Source organism: Panthera pardus, unplaced genomic scaffold (genome assembly GCF_024362965.1).
Source record: "Panthera pardus isolate Hobbes unplaced genomic scaffold, ASM2436296v1 HiC_scaffold_27, whole genome shotgun sequence".
NCBI classification, from domain to species: domain Eukaryota; kingdom Metazoa; phylum Chordata; class Mammalia; order Carnivora; family Felidae; genus Panthera; species Panthera pardus.
In genome coordinates, this window is record NW_026526843.1 from 44,857,172 (window position 1) to 44,881,374 (window position 24,203).

Here is a 24,203-nt window from a genome sequence, read left to right on the forward strand (position 1 = left end):
GCTAACAATTATAAATGTCTGTGCGCCAAATACCGGAGCCCCCAAATATATAAGACAATTACTCATAAACATAAGCAACCTTATTGATAAGAATGTGGTAATTGCAGGGGACTTTAACAGCCCACTTACAGAAATGGATAGATCATCTAGACACACGGTCTATAAAGAGACAAGGGCCCTGAATGATACATTGGATCAGATGGACTTGACAGATATATTTAGAACTCTGCATCCCAAAGCAACAGAATATACTTTCTTCTCGAGTGCACATGGAACATTCTCCAAGATAGATCATATACTGGGTCACAAAACAGCCCTTCATATGTTTACAAGAATTGAAATTATACCATGCATACTTTCAGACCACAATGCTATGAAGCTTGAAATCAACCACAGGAAAAAGTCTGGAAAACCTCCAAAAGCATGGAGGTTAAAGAACACCCTACTAACGAATGAGTGGGTCAACCAGGAAATTAGGGAAGAAATTAAAACATATATGGAAACAAACGAAAATGAAAATACAACAATCCAAACGCTTTGGGACGCAGCGAAGGCAGTCCTGAGAGGAAAATACATTGCAATCCAGGCCTATCTCAAGAAACAAGAAAAATCCCAAATACAAAATCTAACAGCACACCTAAAGGAAATAGAAGCAGAACAGCAAAGGCAGCCTAAACCCAGCAGAAGAAGAGAAATCATAAAGATCAGAGCAGAAATAAACAATATAGAATCTAAAAAAACGGTAGAGCAGACCAACGAAACCAAGAGTTGGTTTTTTGAAAAAATAAACAAAACTGACAAACCTCTAGCCAGGCTTCTCAAAAAGAAAAGGGAGATGACCCAAATAGATAAAATCATGAATGAAAATGGAATTATTACAACCAATCCCTCAGAGATACAATTATCAGGCAATACTATGAAAAATTATATGCCAACAAATTGGACAACCTGGAAGAAATGGACAAATTCCTAAACACCCACACGCTTCCAAAACTCAATCAGGAGGAAATAGAAAGCTTGAACAGACCCATAACCAGCGAAGAAATTGAATCGGTTATCAAAAATCTCCCAACAAATAAGAGTCCAGGACCAGATGGCTTCCCAGGGGAGTTCTACCAGACGTTTAAAGCAGAGATAACACCTATCCTTCTCAAGCTATTCCAAGAAATAGAAAGGGAAGGAAAACTTCCAGACTCATTCTAGGAAGCCAGTATTCCTTTGATTCCTAAACCAGACAGAGACCCAGTAAAAAAAGAGAACTACAGGCCAATATCCCTGATGAATATGGATGCAAAAATTCTCAATAAGATACTAGCAAATCGAATTCAACGGCATATAAAAAGAATTATTCACCATGATCAAGTGGGATTCATTCATTCCTGGGATGCAGGGATGGTTCAACATTCACAAATCAATCAACGTGATACATCACATTAACAAAAAAAAAGAGAAGAACCATAAGATCCTGTCAATCGATGCAGAAAAGGCCTTTGACAAAATCCAGCACCCTTTCTTAATAAAAACCCTTGAGAAAGTCGGGATAGAAGGAACATACTTAAAGATCATAAAAGCCATTTATGAAAAGCCCACAGCTAACATCATCCTCAATGGGGAAAAACTGAGAGCTTTTTCCCTGAGATCAGGAACACGACAGGGATGCCCACTCTCACCGCTGTTGTTTAACATAGTGTTGGAAGTTCTAGCATCAGCAATCAGACAACAAAAGGAAATCAAAGGCATCAAAATTGGCAAAGATGAAGTCAAGCTTTTGCTTTTTGCAGATGACATGATATTATACATGGAAAATCCGATAGACTCCACCAAAAGTCTGCTAGAACTGATACATGAATTCAGCAAAGTTGCAGGATACAAAATCAATGTACAGAAATCAGTTGCATTCTTATACACTAACAATGAAGCAACAGAAAGACAAATAAAGACACTGATCCCATTCACAATTGCACCAAGAAGCATAAAATACCTAGGAATAAATCTAACCAAAGATGTAAAAGATCTGTATGCTGAAAACTAGAGAAAGCTTATGAAGGTAATTGAAGAAGATATAAAGAAATGGAAAGACATTCCCTGCTCATGGATTGGAAGAATAAATATTGTCAAAATGTCAATACTACCCAAAGCTATCTACACATTCAATGCAATCCCAATCAAAATTGCACCAGCATTCTTCTCGAAACTAGAACAAGCAATCCTAAAATTCATATGGAACCACAAAAGGCCCCGAATAGCCAAAGTAATTTTGAAGAAGAAGACCAAAGCAGGAGGCATCACAATCCCAGACTTTAGCCTCTACTACAAAGCTGTCATCATCAAGACAGCATGGTATTGGCATAAAAACAGACACATAGACCAATGGAATAGAATAGAAACCCCAGAACTAGACCCACAAACGTATGGCCAACTCATCTTTGACAAAGCAGGAAAGAACATCCAATGGAAAAAAGACAGTCTCTTTAACAAATGGTGCTGGGAGAACTGGACAGCAACATGCAGAAGGTTGAAACTAGACCACTTTCTCACACCATTCACAAAAATAAACTCAAAATGGATAAAGGACCTGAATGTGAGACAGGAAACCATCAAAACCTTAGAGGAGAAAGCAGGAAAAGACCTCTCTGACCTCAGCTGTAGCAATCTCTTACTCGACACATCCCCAAAGGCAAGGGAATTAAAAGCAAAAGTGAATTACTGGGACCTTATGAAGACAAAAAGCTTCTGCACAGCAAAGGAAACAACCAACAAAACTAAAAGGCAACCAACAGAATGGGAAAAGATATTTGCAAATGACAAATCGGACAAAGGGCTAGTATCCAAAATCTATAAAGAGCTCATCAAACTCCACACCCGAAAAACAAATAACCCAGTGAAGAAATGGGCAGAAAACATGAATAGACACTTCTCTAAAGAAGACATCCGGATGGCCAACAGGCACATGAAAAGATGTTCAACGTCGCTCCTTATCAGGGAAATACAAATCAAAACCACACTCAGAGATCACCTCACGCCAGTCAGAGTGGCCAAAATGAACAAATCAGGAGACTATAGATGCTGGAGAGGATGTGGAGAAACGGGAACCCTCTTGCACTGTTGGTGGGAATGCAAATTGGTGCAGCCGCTCTGGAAAGCAGTGTGGAGGTTCCTCAGAAAATTAAAAATAGACCTACCCTATGACCCAGCAATAGCACTGCTAGGAATTTATCCAAGGGATACAGGAGTCCTGATGCATAGGGGCACTTGTACCCCAATGTTTATAGCAGCACTCTCAACAATAGCCAAATTATGGAAAGAGCCTAAATGTCCATCAACTGATGAATGGAAAAAGAAATTGTCGTTTATATACACAATGGAATACTACGTGGCAATGAGAAAAAATGAAATATGGCCTTTTGTAGCAACGTGGATGGAACTGGAGAGTGTGATGCTAAGTGAAATAAGCCATACAGAGAAAGACAGATACCATATGGTTTCACTCTTATGTGGATCCTGAGAAACGTAACAGAAACCCATGGGGGAGGGGAAGGAAAAAAAAAAAAGGAGGTTAGAGTGGGAGAGAGCCAAAGCATAAGAGACTGTTAAAAACTGAGAACAAACTGAGGGTTGATGGGGGGTGGGAGGGAGGGGAGGGTGGGTGATGGGTATTGAGGAGGGCACCTTTTGGGATGAGCACTGGGTGTTGTATGGAAACCAATTTGACAATAAATTTCATATATTAAAAAAAAAAAAGAGTCTGACTTCTGATTTTGAGTTCAAGCCTTGCATCTGGCTCTCTGCTGTCAGCAAGAGCCGCTTGGATCCTCTGTCCATCCCTCCCTCTGCCCCAGCCCCCCCATCCACCTCCATGTGCTCTCTCTCTCTCTCTCTCTCAAAAATAAACATTAAAAAATAAAATGAAATAAAATAAAAAATAAATTACAAAAGCCATTTCATTTACAATAGCATCAAAAGAACACAGTACATAAGAATACAATGAATTAGACCAAAGACCGTACACTGAAAACTACAAAACATTGCTGAAAGAAATTTAAAGATATAAATATGGAAACACATCTCATGATCATCAACTGTAAGATTTAACATTGCTAAGATTTCAATACTACCCAGAATGATCTATTAGATCCACAGCTATCTCTATCAAAGTCCCAATGACATATTCTGCAAAAATAGAAAAATCTATCCTAAAATTCATATGGAATCTCAAGGGATCCCAAATAAAATAATCTTAAAAAGAAAAGTAAATTGGGACCCATTCCTCCTAATTTCAAAATAAAAGTATTCTGGCAGCAATTCCAATGTGTGTGTGGAGGGAGGGATTCCCACACCAGTAAGAGATGCTTGGACACCAGCAGAGTGCCCTACAATTCACCTCAATTCTGACACTATCTACGTGGAAATAGCATCAGACCCCACAGGTTATGGGCTCAGTCCTACAACTGTACGCCCCTCACCTTTGAATGCCAGTCTCAAGTCCAGATTACCATATCTGCTTCCAACTGACAGGCTATATAGATGGGAGGTTCCAACAACTCCCTCCTTAAATTTGATTAATTTGCTAGAGCAACTCACAGAACTCATAGAAACATTTTATTTATTTGATTACCATTTTTTCATAAAAGGATATAACTCATTAACAACCAGATGGAAGTAATGCATAGGGCAAAGTATGGGGAATGGGTGCAGAGCTTCCATGTGCTCTCCCAGTGCTCCAGTATCCCAGAATCTTCATGTGTTTGCCAGTGCATAAGCTCTCTGAGCCGTCTTTCTGGATGGTTTATTATGTAGGCATGATTGATTAAATTATTTGTCATTGGGTACTGATTCAACTTCCAGGCCCTCTCCTCTTCCAGGAGGTAGGGGTGGGATGTGAGGGTAGGGGGTTGGACTGAAAGTTCCAACCTTCTACCACAGGGCTGGTTCCCCTGAAACCAGCCACCATCCTTAGGTGCTTTCTAAAAGTCACTTCGTTAACATAAACCCAATTGTGATAAAAAAAAAGTGCTTGTTATAAATAACATGACATCCATTTCATGTTAATGGCTCTTAAGTGGAGTTCAGGAACTGAGGACAAGAGACCAAGTACTATGACAAAAGATGCCCCCATTGCTCTTATCACTCAGGAAATTCCAAGAGTTTCTGGGAGCTGGGAGCCAGGAATCATGGATAAAGACCAAATATAGGAGCATCTGGGTGGGCTCAGTCGGTTGAGCATCCTGACTCTTGATTTGGGCTCAGGTCATGAAGTCACAGTTGTGAGATCAAGCCCTGCATCAGGCTCCACAATGAGCTGAGTGTGAAGCCTGCTTGGGACTCTGTATCTCCCTCACCCCTGCCCTCCTCATGCATTCATGCACACTCTCTCCCTTTCTGTCTTTCAAAATAAATAAATATTATGGGTACTAGACCCATATCATATATATAATTTGCAAATACTTTCTCCTATGCTGTGAGTCATCTTTTTACTTTATTGATGGTATCATTTCAAACATATCACTACTTTTAAAACCAAATTGAATAAGCCTAATAGCTTTGCTCTAAAAAGTTCTAAAGGAAAATACATGGTATTCATTATATTAATTGCCAAACCTTGTTATTGATGTAATGGGGCCAATATTTGAATTACTCAAGATATCCATGCCATTGATTTATTGAATCCTTGCAACTCAAGGGTATACTTGTACATTTAGTTTTTGGGACAAAGATGCCAGAACAAAAGTATATATTTCAGAGAAATTTGATCAACCAAAATTGACATTTTGCTTCAATCACAATGGAAACCTATGTGTATATGCTTCTAGTTATGACTGGTAAACAAAACAGATATTTTATAGTCTGTGTAACAAAAAAGCTGGCTCCACTTTTTGATCTTTGACTACTGTCAGCTTTTAAGTTTCACCTCTCCTTCTATTCTGCCTCACATATAAATAAGTTGATAATTTCCCCTTGTGTCCTTTCTCTTTAGAAAAGTTTAGTAATCTTACTGCTAAATCATCACTTATTACACTACTTTTTGATGACTTATATTAATGACATATAATTATCTGAACATAATCTCCACATAATTGAAACAATTAAAATACTAAAAGATCTTAGAACTCATAATAGTAAACTCTCACATTTATTAGCACTATAAGAATGCTTATTTTTCTTTGCATGTCTTAAGAATCTTAAGTTTGTGAAAAAAAATGTTTTTTTCAGACTTTTCCACAGCCCCCCAAAAGCTGCTAAGAAGCATTTAGCTTCTTAAAAAATTAAGTTGCATTTTGTTAAAGAGAAAATTCATTTTCCTCATCTGATTCTTTTCTGTGAGTTAATGGAGTTTTTATATTTTCTTCAATATTAGCAAAATTTAAATTAAAACAAAGTGATACCATTTTTCATCTATCAGATTGGCAGATATGTTTAAATATGTAAACAGTCAGAATTGTTGGTGGATGTGTGGGAACCAAGGACTCTCAAATGATATAATCCCTTTCTAAGGAGATTTCAAATGTCTATTAAAATGAAAAGTACCTATGACCCAGAAGACTACTCAGAATCACCCAGAGAAGCAAAAATGATACTGCAATACTATGAAATATGATACAGCACTAAGAGGAAAGAGATATATACTTACATGGAAAAATCTCTAAGACATACTACTGAAAAAAATGTTTCAGAATAACACATAAACTATGATAAAATTTAATACTTTAAAAATCCTCGGGATACTTGCATATCTTTGTTTGCAGGCAATGCATTGAAAAGTTCTAGGAATTGGCAATTTGTGTTGCCTTTAGGAAGGGGAAAAGGATTGAAGTTGCATTCAAAGAAGTCTTTATGATGTTCATTTTTTTAAACTAGAATGTATTAAGATAATGCACATGTAAGGGTTTGTGGAATGAAATAAATACCTATCCTTTCCCCCTACCCATGCTCTAGATAACATGAGTAAAAATTAATAAAGCAGGGAGTGATGTCAGCAAAAAAGATGCATAGGGCTTCCTAGTGCTCAACCACCTCAGAAATACCAACTTGAATAACTATCCATGCACAAAAATACCTTCAAAGGAGCCAAGGATTCCACTTGAGAGATGACAGCACCTGGGTGAAGCACAGAAATAAGAAAAGATGTGTTGAGAAGGGTAGGAAAGATAGATTCACATTAATTCCATCACCTCTCCCCCAAGAAGCAGTATCCCAGGATGGAGAGAGAATGTGTTCCCATAGGAAATGGAGAATGAAGTGAGTTTCCAACTTCACCACAGACTCCCAAGTCAGACTGTCCCAGCACAAGGTCAACTCTTAAGGCCCCAGGTGTCTCTATACAGGCTCCCTCAAATCCAGGACCTTAGTTCACTGCAGTGCCTACCAGCTCCACAGCTTTAGGCATCTCCCATGATACCAGGCTTCCCATTAGCTACTGCAAACACAGGCTCCTGGCTCATCCCAGTACCTATTGGCTCCAGCATGCCCAAGTGGCTCCCATGGCCCCAGACAGATCCTAGAGCATCAGGCTCCTGGGGGCTTCCCTAAGCCCAAGCCTCTGACTCATGCTGGTGTTTGCCAACTCCTGTGGCTTCGGGTGGCTTCTGTGGAACCTGGATCCCAGAGGGTTCTCATGAACTCAGACTTCTGGCTCACCCTGGCAATAATCAGCCCCAATGGTCTAGCATGGCATCTGTGGGCCCATACTCATGGAAGGCTACTGCAAACCCAGGTTCTTGGCTTACCACAATGCTGGCTGACTCCTGAGGCCTGGAATGACTTTGTGGCCCAGGCACCCAGCACATCCTTGTGCTTGCCAGCTCCCACAGCCCAGGTAGTTCCTGTCACCTAAGGAAACCAATTAGCTACTATGAATTCAGGCTCTCAGCTGGGCCCAACACCAGGCTGGATACTCCAGACCCAGTCTTTGACCCACCCCAGTTCCAGACCAGCCCCTGCAGACTTAACTCTACGCAAGCTCCTATGGACCCAGGCTCTCAGCCTGCCCTAGCACCAGGCCAGCCTCTGTGGAGCAGCCTTAAGGACAGCTCCCACATACCCAGGTGCCAGGGGCCTAGCCTGCCCCAGCACCAGATAAGCCACAATGGTGCCAGCCTTCAGGCTGGCTCCTATGAAACCAGGCTCACAGCTTTTCCCAGTATAGGACTGGTCCCTGTGTACTGAGACATCAGGCCCACTCCAGTGGTCCCTGGTGCCTATTAGGCCCCAGTGAACCTAGGCTCCAGGCCTGCCTCCTGGGATCCAGGTAACAGGCCAATCCCCATGTACACAAACATGATGCCTGCCCACTTCCTGACCAAGGCACCAGACCTGCCCACATAGAGTCCAGCAGAAAGCCCACCATGAACACCACGAGATGGCCTATCCAGAATCTCTGGATGGGTTGATTGGTGATGGGCTTTGTCTGTAGAAGCAGTCTATAAAGACTAGAAGAGATTCTAATTCCTCAAATGTGCAGGCACTAAATCAAGGCCACAAGGATCATGAATAATCAAGGAAACATGACTTCATCAAAGGAAACTAATAAAACTTCAATGATCCTACAGAAACAGATCTATGAACTGTCTGACAAAGAATTCAGAATAATCCTCTTAAATTCAGTGAGTTATATGAAAACACAGACAAGTAAATGAAATTAGAGAAAAATGCATAAACAAAATGAGAAGTTCAATAAAGATACAGAAACCATTAAAAACCAAATAGAAATTCTAGAGTTGAAGAAAACATTGAATGAACTGAAGAATTCAAACAGGGCTTCAACAGCAGACTCAACCAAGCAGAATTAGTGAACAAGAAGACGTTTGAAGGTCATTTGAAATCTTTCAGTAAAAAGAGCAAAACAAAAGTATAATGAAATAGAGTGAAGAAATACTACATGAATTAGGGGATAGCATTAAAAGAAAAAAAATATCTGCATTATTGGAATCCCATAAAAAGAGAGGGAGAAAGGAGAAGAAATCTAATTGAAAGAAACAATGGCTTTGGGGTGCCTGGGTGGCTCACTTGGTTAAGCATCTGACTTTGGCTTAGGTCATTACTTCCTGGTTTGTGAGTTCTAGCCTCACTCTGTGTTGTGCTGACAGCTCAGAGCCTGGAGCCTGGTTCGGATTCTGTGTCTCCCTCTCTCTCTGCCCCTCCCCTGCTTGTGCTCTGTCTCTGTCTCTGTCTCTCTCTCTCAAAAGTAAATAAATAAATAAATAAATAAATAAATAAATAAATAAAAATTTGTAAATAAATTTAAAAAATAAAGAAACAATGGCTAAGAAGCTGCCAAATTTGGGAAGAGATTTGGACATACAATTTCATGAAGGTCATAGGTAACCCAATTTTCAACCTAAAACAAGCTTTTCTAAGATACGTTATAATAAAATTGTCTCAAATTCAAGGGCACTTTGTCATTGTCAAAGACAAAAAGAAAATCTTTTTTTTTTTCTTTTAGAAATAGAGCAGGGGAGAGGGGCAGAAGGAGAGAAAATCCCAAACAGGCTCCATGCTCAGCATGCAGCAAAACATGGGGCTCAATCCCATGACTCTGGGATCATGACCTGAGGCAAAATCAAGAGTCAGACACTCAACCAATTGAGCCACCTAGCTGCCCTGACAAAGACAGAATCTTAAAAGCAGCAAAGATAAGATTGTAACTTACAAGGGAACCTCCATAATGCTACCAGTGGATTTCTCAGTGGAAATCTTACAAAACAAGAGAGAGTGGGGTGATATATTCAAAGTGCTGAAAGAAAAAAAAAACTGCCAACCAAGAATACATTACCCAGCAAAGTTGTCTTTCATAAATGAGAGATAAATAATTTTCCAAAAAAACAAAAGCTGAGGCAATTCATCACCACTAGACCTTCCTTACAAGAAATGATGAAAGGAGTTCTTTAAGCTGAAGACAACAAGAGGAAACCCTGAAAATTCACAAATAAATGGAAATTAAGCAACATACTCTTGAACAACCAATGGATCAAAGGTAAAATCAAAAGGGAAATTTAAAAATATCTTGAAAAAAATGAAAGTGGACACACAATATACCAAAATTTGTAGGATGCAACAAAAGCCTGTCTAAGAGGGAGACTTGTAACAGTAAACCACTGTGCATACGGTGGTAGGGTAAACGTTCAGCCACTATGGAAAACAGTATGGAAGTTCCTCAAAAAATTAAAAATATAGCTACCATATGACCTAGTAATCCCACTTCCAGATATATATCTGAAGGAAATGAAATCACTATGCCAAAAGAGATATCGTTGCCTCCATATTCATTGGAGAATTAACAATAGCTAAGACATGGAGACAACCTAAGTGTCCATTGACAGATGAATGGATAATTAAAATGTGGTGTATATACAACAGAATATAATTCATCCATAAAAAATGGAAATCCTGCCTCGGGGTACAATAACAATGGGCCTTGAAAGCTTTATATCATGTGAAATGAGCCAGACAAAGACAAATACTCTATGTTCTCACTTATATGTGGAATATAAGAAAACAACTAATAGAAATAGAAAGTAATATGGTGGTTGCCAGGGGCTGGGAGTGGATGAGATGAGGAGATGTTGGTCAAAGTGTACAAACGTCCAGCTATAAGATGAATAAGTCTTGGTAATCTTGGTAATCTAATGTACAGCATTGTGACTATATTTAATAATACTGTATTGTATACATGAAAGGTATTAAGACAGTAAATCTTAAATGTTATCACCACAGGAAAAAAAAAACTGGTTATGACGTAAGGGACTGGTGGTGTTAACTAACCTTACTGTGATAATCATCTTACAATATATACGTGTATCAAATCATGATGTTGCACAACTTAAATTTACATGTGATATGTCAATAATATCTCTGTAAAGCTGGGGAATAAAAGAATCTTTGCTACTGACAAATCTGATACAGACAAATATGATAATAGTGTTACTAAAAATAAATCCTAGAATTTGCTACAATATCCTACCCAGTTAGAAACTGCAGTCCTATTTCCATCTACACATAAACCCTTTATTATGTAAAACCAAAGTAGGACACAGCACAGGCCTCTGTGAGAAGGTAAAATTTCAAGAGAAAGGGAAGATGCAAAGAAAAGAATGAGTAAGGGCGAGGGCAGAGAAATGTCAGAGTTGTCATTCTAATGAAGTTTCCACCACTTGAAAGATACATAAAAAGTGGAAAAATAGCATTAATCTCTAACAGTATGTTTAAATAAAATATTTTCAAAATTAAATTGTTTTCTTTTGGGAAGACGAGGGATTTGGTGATTTTGACTGCAGTTTCAATACAGACTAGAGAAAGAAACTAGATTGCAATTGTGTGAGGACTGAGTAGAAGATAAGAAAGTAGAAAAATCATGTAAAAATGTAGAAAAAACTGTTGTGAAAGGGTAGACAAAGATAGGGTGGTAGGTGGAAAAGTGTGTGGAGTTAAGAGTTGAAGAAAAGATAATTTTTCCCAGTGGGGGAAAAAAATATTTTCCCATGCAGATACAGAGGAACCTATAGATAGAATGGGATTAAAAATAGAGCAGATGTGTGGATGGTTCATTCAGTTGAGCATCCAACTTCAGTTCAGGTCATGATCTCATGGCTTGTGAGTTTGAGCCCCACATTGGGTTTGCTGCTATCAGTGCAGAGCCCACTTCAGGTCCTCTGTCTTCCTCTCTCTTTGCCCCTCCCCCGCTCAAACACACACACACACACACACACACACACACACACACACACATACTCTCTCTCTCTCTCTCTCTCTCTCTTTCTCTCAAAAATAAATATTTAAAAAAATGAGCAGAGATCATCAGGAAGGCAAAATCTCTAGGAAGCAAACATTAACAGAATTGAGAGGAGAAATAGACAGTTCTATAGTAATAGTTGGAGAGTTCAAACATCACACTCAATGGATAGAACATTTGGTCAGAACATCAAAAAGAAAACAGGGGATTTCAGCAGTGTCATAAATCAACTATACCTGGGGCACCCGGGTGGCCCAGTTGGTTGGGTGACTTTGGTTCAGGTCATGATCTCATGGTTCATGAGTTCAAGTCCCATGTCAGGGTCTGTGCTGACAACTCAGAGCCTGGAGCCTCCTTCAGATTCTGTGTCTCCCTCTCTCTCTGCTACTCCCCTGCTCACACTCTGTCTCTCTCACTCTCAAAAATAAACTTTTTTTTTTTAATAAAAATAAATAAATAAATAAATCAACTAGACCTATGTAGAATAATCCACCAATCAACAGCAGGATACACATTTTTCTCAAATGCACAGGGAGCATTCTCCAGACATGTTAGGACACAAAACACGTCTTAATAAACATACGATGATTGAAATCATATGAAGTATCTTCACTGACCACAACAGATGAAGCTAAGAACCAATTCCAGTGGAAAATTAGAAAATTAACCAATGTGGAAATTAAACAACAGACTCTTAAACAGCCAATTAGGTCAAAGAAGAAGTCACAAGGGAAATCATAAAATACTTAGAGATGAATGAAAATGAAAAAAGTATTATAGGAAATATTAAGGGATGCAGCAAGACAGTGTTCACAGGGGAATTTATAACTATAAATGTCTGCATTAAAAAAAAAGACTCTTAAATCAATTACCTAGCTTTACATCTTGAGAAACTAGGAAAAGAAGACAAAACTCAAACCTAGCAGAAGGAAGGAAATAATAAAGATTAGAGTGGAGATAAATGAAATAGAGAATAGAAAAATAGTAGAGACAATCAATAAAAACAAATGTTGGTTCTTTGAAAAGATCAACAAGAATGACAAACCTTTAACTAGACTGACAAAGAAAATAAGAGACAAGACACAAATAACTAAAATCAGAAATGAAAGTGGAGACACTACTACCAACCACACAGAAATTTAAAGAAAAATATGAGAACACTATAAATACTTGTACAAAACAAATTATATAACGTAGGTAAAATTGACAAATTCCTAAAAGCACAATTACCTGAACTGACTTAAAAAGAAATAGAAAATTTCAACAGATCCATAAATATTAAAGAGATAGAATCAGTACTTAGAAACCTCCCAAAAAAGAAGTCTAGGACCAGATGATGTCACTGGAACCAAATATTTAAAATGGAATTAACACCAATATTCTACTTTCCAAAACACAGAGTAAATATTTCCTAACTAATTTTATGAAGCCACCATTACCCTGATACCAAAACCAGATAAAGATGTTACAAGGAAAGAACATTAGAGACCTTATGAATATAGATTTGAGATATAGATGCAAAAATTCTCAACAAAATACTAGCACACAGAATCCCATAGCATGTCAAAAGGATTATATACCATGACCAAGTGGGATTTACTCCAAGAATACAAGTATGGTAGGGCACCCAGATGGCTCAGTCAGTTAAGTGACCAACTCTTGATTTCAGCTCAGGTCATGATCTCATGATTCGTGGGTTTGACCCTACGTTGGGCTCTGTGAGGACAGTGCAGAGACTGCTTGGGATTCTCTCTCTCTCCTTCTCTCAGCCCCTCTTCCACTTGTGCACACACCCTCATGTGTGCTTACTCTCTCTCTCAAAATAAATAAATAAAACATAAAGAAAAGAATACAAGAGTGGTAAACATTTGAAAGTCAATGAATGTAATACATCAATGTACTAGAATAGTGTAATACATTACCTTAATAGAACAACAACAATAAAAGCCACATGATAACCTCATTTGATGCAAAAAAAAAAAAAAGACCTTTGTGTAAATCTGATACTCTTTCATGGTATAAAACATTCAGAAAATAAAGCAGAGAAGGGAACTTCCTTAACGTGATAAAGAGCATTTATGAAAAACCCACAGTTAACATTATGCTCAACAATAAAAGACTAAAAACTTTCCCCCTAAGTTCAGGAAAAAGACAAGCGTGTCCATTGTCACCAATGTTATTTAACATTGTTCTAGAAGTTCTAGCCAGAATAATTAGACAGAAAAAAGAAATAAAATGTATCCAAATAGGAAGAAAGAAAAGTATTGTTATTTGTAGATGACATAATCCTTTATACAGAAATTCCCAAAGAATGCACAAAAAAGCTACTAAAGTTAACAAACAAATTCAGCAAAGCTACATGTTACAACACACAAAAATCACAAAAGATCAACACACAAAAATCAGTTATGAGTCTATATACCAGCAATGAATAATCTGCAAACGGAATTAAGAAAGCAATTTCACTTACGATAGTATCTAAAAGAATAAACTGGGGGCGCCTGGGTGGCTCAGATGGTTAATCGTCCGACTTCAGTTCCGGTCATGATCTCACAATTTGTGAGTTCTAGCCCTGCGTCGGGCTTTGTGCTGACAGCATGGAGCCTGGAACCTGCTTCAGATTCTGTGTCTCCCTCTCTCTCTGCCCCTCCCCCACTTGCACTCTCTCTCTCTCAAACATAATAAATAAACATTTAAAAAAATAAAAGAATAAATCCTCTAGGAATAATTGTAACCAAGGAGATGAAATCCTTGTACACAAACTACAAAATATTGCTAAAAGGAATTAAAGATTTACATGAATAAAAAGGTATCCCATTATTATATATTGGAAGATAATATTTTTTTAAGTTTATTTATTTTGAAAAACAGAGACAGCACGAGTGGGGGAGGGGCAGAGAGAGGGGGAGAGATAGAATCCCAAGCAGGCACTGTGCTGCCAGCACAGAGCCTGACACAGGGCTTGCAATCATGAAACCACAAGATCATGACCTGAGCCAAAACCGAGAGTGGTACACATAAGCAACTGAGACACACGGGCACCCCAGAAGACTTAACATTGTTGACATGACAATACCCCCAAAGGAATCTACAGATTCAATACAATCTCTGTCAAAATTCCAATGGCTTATTTGATGTAAATGGAAAAGCTGATCCTAAAATTCATATGGAATGGAAAGGGATTCAGATTAAAAAAAAAATTTTTTTTGAAAAAGAAGAAAAGTTGGAGCACTTACACTTACACTTTTTGATTTCTTAACTTACTACAAAGCTACAGTAATCAAAATCTTGCAGTACATGCATAAAGATAGACCTAGAGATGAATGGAACAGAATTAAGAGTCCAGAAATAAACCAATAATGTCTACAGCAAATTAATTTTGAGAAGAGTGCCAAGTACCTTCAATGGAGAAAGACTGGTCTATTCAACAAATGATGCTAAAACAAGTGGATTCCCACACGTAGAAAATGAAGTTGGACCCCTTCCTAATTCCATATGCAAAAATCAACTCAAAACGGATCAATGACTTAAACATAAGTTAAAACTATAAAACTCTTAGAAGAAAACAAGAATAAATCTTCCTAGCTTTTGGATTTGGCAATGGATTCTTAGATATGACATCAAAAGCACAAAAAATAGATAAAATGGATATCATAAAAATTAAAAACTTTTATGCATCAAGGGACATCATTAACATTAAAAAATCTTACAGAATAAAAGAAAATATTTGCAAGTCATATAGCCAATAAGGGACTTGTACCTTGAATATAAAGAAATACTACAATATAACAACAATAAAACTTGGGTAGACATTACTCCAAAGAAGATATGCAAACAACCGATAGGTACATGAAAAAATGCCCAACACCATTAGTCATTAGGGAAATGCAAATGAAAACCACCATGAAATACCACTTCACACCTACTAGGATAACTATTAAAAAATGGAAAATAACAAGTGTTGGTAAGGATGTGGACAAACTGGAACCCCTGTATGTTGCTGTTGGAAAATGTAAAATGATGTAGCTGCTATGGAAAACAGTTTGGCAGTTCGTCAAAAAGCTAAACATAGAATTACCATATGGCTCAGCAATTCTAGTTCTAGGTATATATTTAAAAAATTTCAAAGCAGAGATTCTAATAGATACTTGTTCGCCAATGTTCAATGCAGTATTATTTATAATAGCCAATAGGTGGAAACAACTTAAATGCCCATCAACAAGTGAATGGGTAAGCAAAATGTGGTGCACACACACACACACACACACACACACACACACACAGTTGAACAATACTTGGCTATTAAAAAGGGATAAAGTTCTGATACATGCTACAACATGGATAAACTTTGAAAACATGTTAAGTGAAATAAACCAGACACAAAAGAACACATATTGTATGAAAAATGTACCCATTTATAAGAAATATTTAGAATAGGCATATTTATGGAGACAGAAAGTAGATTGGGAATTACCAGGGGCTGAAAGGAGTGGGGAATTGAGAGTTATTGCTTAATGGTTACTCAGTTTCTCTTTTGGGAGATGAAAAAGTTTGGAAATAGTATTGATGGCACACTGTGAATGCAATTAATGTCACTAAATTGTGCACTTTCATGTGCACTAAATGGCAACTTTCATGTTACATATATATTTTACCACAAGAAAAAATGTGAAACATGTTGAAAGTGATGGACCTGAAGGCTTAGTTGGGTAAGGAATGAAGGTAAGGCAGGAGGAGGCCTACACAAATGGAAAAAGCAGAATAGATAAGGGACAGGTGTGTCTGACAACAGTCAAATTTAAGTTTAGGATGGGCCATGTACTTTACTAAGGGCTGTGTGGGGTTACAGAGTTACAAAGTAGGTATACATGCTGGCTCCAGATTCAGACTGCAAAGGTTTGAATATCAGCTCTGCTACTAACCAACTCAATGAAGTTGGCCAAATTATTTAACCAATCAGTATCTCCACTTTCTCACAAGTTTTAGGAACTAAATGAGTTAATACAAATAAAGCACATAGTATGGTATCTGGCGTATAGTAAGCACTTAATAAATGTATAAATGTTAATCATTATTATTAGTATACACAACAAAAAGTTCACACTTTGGAGTTGAGACATTCTCAAAGTCCAAGCTTCCCCCCTCTAAGCTGTCTCTAAACACAAGATCCAACTTACTAAGACTCCAGGGTATAGTATAAAGACACAAATGCTAAAATACAGTAGTAAATAAAAAATTTTGGAAATGCAAAAGTAGCTATTAATTCCAACATGGAGAGGGGGGATAAATGTGTCATGAAGACTTCAAAATGACCTGGCATTTGAGACATAAAAGCAGGAAACTGCATAAAATAGTCAGGAAACAATAGCCCAGTGAGGCTTGAATGTAGGTCACATGGTGGGATATAAGGGGAAAAACGGAAAATGCCAAAGGATACAGAGCTTTGAAAGCCTTGCTAGGGAATTTGATGATATTGTATAGATGAATTCCCATTGAAAATTCCTCTTTTAAATTTGACGGTATGGTGTGCTGTAGGAAGATTAGTTAATTACTTTACTTCATGTCAGGAAAGATGAGAAATCCATCCTGATTTTTACCTACAGAGGCAACATTTTAAGAAAAGTAACATCCAGATCAGCCCTGATACAACATGGTGTTGCCTGAATTATTTTTCTAGAAAAGATGAGATGAGCAACAGGGTTTTGACTTCAAGTACATCCCAGGAAAAATTTGGGAAATGACTGTCTCCCATAACTCCCACCTAAGGAGAGGCCATCAGCTTGTTGCCTTGACACAAATACCTGCATACCTCACATTCATTTTTCTCTTTAGCTGATTGGAAATTCCATAGCTATCAATTGATCTTGTGCTCCATAGGCCATTTAAGACCCAGAATATTTCCAAAGGGTCTGGTCCAATTGTATTGTGAAGACCCCAATTCTCAAATTAGTACACATAGCTAGAATTACAAAGGATTAAAAAACAAATTATAAAGAACTTCAAAAATCATCTAAGTTACAGCTGCACATTGCAAAAACCCTACTTTTTTTCACCCTTAATGAACATATGTGGCCAGTTGCCCTTCATTTTAATTCCTAGATGTATAACAGATAAGTTCAGAACTGACCTTAATAGAAATTAAACTAGGGATAGCTTCTAAAAACAGGAGTACATGACAGACATTCTGTTGAGATTCTTTCAGTTTAGGCCTTCCCCAAAATACATAAATTAGAAGAGAGGAAGTCCAAAAGAAAGACTAGTATTTGTACACTGAACCTAATATCTGTATTTCCCAATTCTGGGCAGTAAAGGAAACAGAACAAGAACAGCAAAAGGAGGCAGAGGTGATCCCTAATCCCAATCTATACTCAGGCATTCTATGCCAGCCAGAACCTAGTTTTCATTAAGTATACTCAGGAGGAGCTGAAGCAGTATAGAGAACATTGCTTCAGCTCTATAAACTGTACAAATAAGATAGGATAATGGAATTAGGGAATTAATTCCTTCCTAACTACACACCCCTAAAGGACTTTGGAATCTTGTAGCTATCTCACTGAGCTCAACATTCTGAGCTCTGACCAAAAGGGATCAGCACAAACACAGTGCTGCCACCAAGGATAGGTGCAAATTACCAAGTTCAAACCATTGGCCAGCAAACAAAAGTAAGGATGAGAGTAAACCATCACCAAGGCAGGGCAAATGAGACTATCCATGAAGCAGTTTCAGTAGTTGGTCTCCAGGAAGAGCCTCCTCTGAGGCCCAGGACTACAGGGGAAGGAACTCTCAGATGAAACAGTAAACCTGGTACCCCTGGATGGGCGTACCTGGAGGTTGAGGGCACAGTGGGACTGGGTCCTTTCAGAAACATACTTCCATGGCTTTTCTAAATGGGGATGAGAACCAGGAATCCTCTTGGGAGCTTAAAAGCTTCAAGATATCCTAATGAGACGTCCTATGTTAAAAGGTGAACAGAAGTTCTGGGATTCAGACTGGAATGAAAGTATCTGTGTTCCCTTTCTCCTAGGTCAGTGTCCTTACCCCTTTCCCCAGATCTGCCCAGATGTCATCTAGTAGTAACACATCTAGTAACACTAGTTACATCTAGTAACAGTCCTGTCTTCTTGTGTAGTGCGATTCTATTCCTTGAACATGTTGAAAGTAAAGGATCTATCAATGTGAGCTTGTTTGGTCTGTACCCTCCTACAAACACTGACAGTGCTCTTTATCATCTTTGTGTTATTTGTGCTTTATCTTTCTGACTAGACTTCAACTAAAGAACTACAACAATGTTTTCACCAGTTTTAGCATGCAACTTTATTAACATGTAAATGAAGCCTCAAAGGAATACACTATGTCAATATAAAGCACAGAAATATAGCTTTCTCAGCATGAATAGGTTCATTATCAGGTCATATTGCAGAAAGATTAAAAATATCTCAATTTATATAGCACAGTAAAAATCAACAAACATTCAAGCTCTCAAGATTATTTGGTATGCATAAAATTGCCTCCATCAACCAACACAAATAACAAATATTGAACTTACAATTATTATATGCATAGCTTCATATTATAACACAAAAAAAATGTTCATGGCTCTGTGAGAACATACAGCTATTTAGAGTTTAAGTATTAATCGTATAACTTTATCTCTCACCTCAGGATCACTGTGCTCTACTAAGTCTTGGAGTTTCTGACCAAACTCTTTTGCTTCCTGGAATATGGAAATAAGCTCAGATTTAGTGAACTCTTCTTTGGTAAATAGCTTCACCTTCTTTTTGAATTGGAAATTTATATTCTCAAATATTTCAATGATATTAAGAATATTAGCCTTCGACTCATTCTTGTTAAAGGGTGCAACCAATGATGACAGTACTTTGGCACTAATCAGTTCTCTTGTATTGGCTTGATTTTTAGACAAGCGCAAAAACACTTTTAAAACATAAAACTTGGTTTTGACACTTCCTTTGCTTAACAAGGTGAGGAAATCTGGAATGTAATTAATAATTATATGGTGATCCTCAAATTTCACACTCAGGTGCACTAATAATTTTAGTCCAGCCAGTTGCACAGGGGAGTTCAAGGGATAAGAGAATATGTCCTTACAAACTTGATATACGTATGACTCTCCTGGTTTTGGTTCTTCAGAAGACTCAGAGTTGTCATCTACTATATTTAAAGCTCTAGGGTGTTCTATAACATTGGGATTATTGACCAAGTTTTCAATCATAACAGTAACACCTACATCATGAATTATATCTTGGGTAAATGGATAAGCAGGACTAATGCCCATTATCATTGTTGCTATTTCATGAATAAAAGGATCCTTAGTTAACTTAAGTAGGGCAACGAGTTTATCGAACTCTTTAGGCTCTAAACTAAAGTCACGTGATTTACAGCGGCAGGTTCTTGGATTGGGCCCATACTTTTCTCTATACCTAACCTGGCTTTTGATCTCAGCTAAGGTTTGGAAGTAAGGTCCATTATAGGGTGGGATCTTGGTCAGAGGCCGAATCCCCAGAGGAGTTTCAATCAAGGTCTCAACGAGAGTCCAATTCCCTTCTGGAGGCAAGAATGGCTTCCCTCTCTCTATTGGGACTAGGACACTATACCTGGCCCTTGACCATGCTGCTGCTTTTTGTTTTATAGTGAGTTCAGGTTTGGGTATGGGCTTGGGCTTTTCCTGGATCTTAGGTGGAGGCTTATAAACTTGAGAAGGAATCTCCTCTTCAGGCCAGAACCAGGATCCTACACTAGGCTCTTCTCCTGCCCAGAACCAGGAGCAGACATTTTCTTCATCCTCATCACTGGACTCGATTACAATACCAGCTCTGTCCCCAGCCCCAGCCCTGAATTTGATGTTGTCCTCTCTCTTTCTCTGGGACCTGGACTCAATATTGACCTTATCATCAGCCTTGGCAAAGGACCTGATATTGGTTTCACTTCCAGCACCAGCCTTGACTTCGTATTTGGTCACAGCACTGACCCTGGCCATAGGCGTCAGCATTGACTTGACTTGGGGCACTATACCAGGTTCTGCCAGGGATTTTGCCTTAGTCTCAGTCATGACTCTAGTCTTAGCCATAGCTTCCATCTTGCTCACATCCCTGTCATAGCCACGGCCTCAGTGTAGGTCACAGTCTGTGTCCTGGCCACTGCTCCATCCCCAGCCTTGGCCTGGATCTTAGCCTTGGCTCTAGGGTTGGCAGGGCCACTGATTCCAGCTTTTAGGCAAACCTCAGCCCCTCCTCTGCCCCTGCCTTACCCTCAGAGCCAGTCATGATCCAAGTTAAAGACAAGGCCAAGTTATATACCTCCAACCCTGTCTCAGCATTGACTGAAGGTCTGTCCCAGGTTGGTGTTTTCATACAAAGTCCAGTCGTCACTCGGCCCTCTTTCCAACTACAGGCTCTGTCAATGATATAAACAACGTGCAGAGGAAGCTCACTCTGGGAAAGGAAGAATGGCTGTGTGCCTGAGCGCAGCCCTGTGGAGGGTGGGTGTCTTCAGCCACTCCAAGGCCACCAGATCTGCCACTGAAGTTGGACCTAGGGGTGGAGGAAGGAAATGGGGCCTTGAGTCTTTTCCAATTTATTTCTTATGTTGATTAGCACAGAGAGACAGGAGAGTTATGGACATTCAGTGCTAAGTGGGAGAGGTAGATACTTAGCACACTCTGTCCTCATTTCACACTCTCTACAAAACTGAAGGTGCTACTAATCTCGTTTGCAGACACAAAACAGAAGTATGGAGAATGGGTGGGAAAGCTGAATGGGAGTGAGAGAGGCTAAGGAATCCCTAGACTGGCTCTTTATCCCTGCTAGACCCAAGCAGATCTCTACTACTTCATCCTACAGGTCTACTGGGGAAGTCTCCATACTCATACCAAACTTCACTGATCTGGAGTAATTTTCTCCTCCTTTCCTTGCTTCCAATGTTGACAAGACTTACAGCAGACCTACAGGCAGATCAATGGACAAATAAACAAACAAGAGGATATGGAAACTGATCTCTTGCTTAAAAGATCTTGGTCCCTGGTCTCTGTATTTGTAGTTTGTCTAGTATTTGCCTCCTTCTGGTCCCATAATCCCATTGCCCTAATTCAGGATTGATCCTCCTCCTCCCTGTTGCCCACCATTTTCTTGATCAGTGACTGCCCTTGCATTTCTCTCATTCAAAATTGGCCTGGGTGAATCATAAGAATAGGAAAAGAAAGTGGGAAATAAGAAAAACAAGCAACTTCCTATACCCCCAAAGCTTTCAAAGACTCCCAACTACATCAGCAGAGGACCAAACAGTGATTACTAAACTGGAGAACAAAAGAGAATAGAATTATCTAGTCTCAATCGTCTTCTGTCCCTCTACCCTCACACCAATCGTAACAGACACAGGGCATGTTTCTCTTCATTATTTTCTAGGTTCAAGTTGGGTTGTGACTTGCAAATCTTTACAACTGAGAGTTCCACAGACCTGGTGATGGTTCTGTACACAGAGATTCACAAATGCAGAGATAAATAAAAGGAAACACAGGAGACAATGAAGACTGGGTCCTTGGTAGAGATCAGCACCTGAAATCTGTATCCCTTCTGGATACAGGTACCTATTTGCCAAAATTTTCTGCACCTCTCCTTCTTCTCCTCCCTCCAAGTTCCTCTGCTCCATTCCAAAAGTCTGACAATTCCCATGCACAGACAACTCAAATATCCCTGCAAGATAGTGGTGGTGATAGTAGAGATGGAAGGCTCAGACAAGCCATGGAAGTTGTTTGGAAGTCAATGAAAAGTATGACTTCCAAATTTCAGGTAAGCTCTTATGTTTCCTTCCTTTTCCTAAAGCCTATCATTTTCTGCAACACAACAGGAGCAAGGGAGGACTGTCTAGAAAGCATGCAGAAAGGAGATCTGGAGTGTCCCCTAGACTCCTACCTATTCTAGTCTTAGCCATCTACCAACTCCAAGCACTGCCCACCCAGGAGAAATCAGGCCAAGTTTCCTTTTCTTATCCCCTTCCTTTGTGGTCCGCGGGCCTCTACAGATCTTTACACAAACATGCTGTACCAAAAACTTAAGAACAGGCCTACACATATAAACACAGGTTACACCCAAAGACCAAATGAAGACAGTCGGAGAGACTTGATTATTAATAATCAGACTAGTAACCAGTACATGAAACGATATTCTAATCTAATCCAGGGTCATGATTATCAAACAGTTACAACTTCTTTTCACACTCTCTCCCTCCCAGGGTTCCCCGAACAACCGTTCTCACCGGCAGCAGCCGCCCCTCCTGCTATCATATAAATCGCCATTTCTCTCCTAGAAGCTGCTACTATACTCCTTTACCTTCCCAAACACGGGATTAGTGTTTGAAAATCAAGCTAGCAAGAAGCAGATCATTTTAAATTTATAGTTGTGTGCCACTCAAATTACCCCTGACCCCTCCCCCTCACCGCTGGCGCCCTAGACCAGGTCACGTATCCCACATTCCTCTGATACCCATCTCCACACTCCCAAGTGATTCCCGCCTTCTCACTGACCTGCTTTGCTCGGATCAGAGGGAGTTTTCTTATTTCCTTGCCTCAAGGGGGTGCCGTGATCTACAGAAAGAGGGACGGACAGTCAGATGGACACGAGGACACGAGACAATGGCGGCGACTATGTTTGGGGACTGGCCCGGCACCTGGGATTTAGGACGCGCGATACCTGCTTCGTCAGAGTAAAAGCTGTAATTGGCAAACGATTGTTACTTTTCGGTATATCCCTTCCTCCCGTCCCCAACCCTCCTCTGGGACGCACGCGTAGAGACTTATTAACAGCTACCTTTTCCTCTGCAGACTTTGGCCACGTCCCCAGTACCAAAAGCGGCAGCGGGAGGAGCTAGAGCGTAGTGTAAGGGGATCCGGCTTTATGTAGGCGGAATGATACCAAGCTTTGCATACCTCCACTTCGCCCTCTGTCGGTGAGCTCCACCCTGGCTATTTCTCCTGGGAAGTGCAGGGGCAGCATCTGGTTATAGAGGAAGCAGCGCTGGACGGAGAGAAGGAAGCCAATATCAAAGGGTCTCGGCATTAGTTCCCTTCTTTCAAGATCTCCCCCACCAGGCCTACATTTTTTTTTTCTTGAACTGAAACGCATGCGACTTTTGGGGGTCACTTTGCTCTGGCCCGATCTTGCGGAAGGATACCAGAGTGTTGTGTTTACACATTTCACCTTTCCAAAGTCCTAGGCCCACCTAAATAGGTGGGTTGGGGGAGGGGACCAAGATAAAAGAGTCTGGAAAGAAGTTCAAGACTGAGAGAAGGGAGTGCATTCTAATCTGCTCTAAAGCTGTTTCCCCTCTATTAGAGAAGTCCCTCCAAACTGCCGTTCCAAGCATTTAATTCTGTGCACGAATTGGGCTACTGTGGGATTGGCTTCTAGAAAACTACTGTGGTCTAACCTGTGATCAATATCAAACACCTTAGGCTTTCATTGCTTCT

At 39.4% G+C, this 24,203-nt stretch overlaps 1 protein-coding gene across 1 annotated transcript; it reads right to left on the bottom strand.

The window, feature by feature from the left end:
- Window positions 1-19,014: 19,014 nt before the first annotated feature.
- Window positions 19,015-23,033, bottom strand: ARMCX5 (armadillo repeat containing X-linked 5). Its single transcript, XM_019438512.2, is given in 3 exon segments — window positions 19,015-20,836; window positions 20,839-20,985; window positions 22,994-23,033. Coding segments are annotated over 3 exon segments (1,680 nt in total). The 3' UTR covers window positions 19,015-19,343.
- Window positions 23,034-24,203: the final 1,170 nt, after the last annotated feature.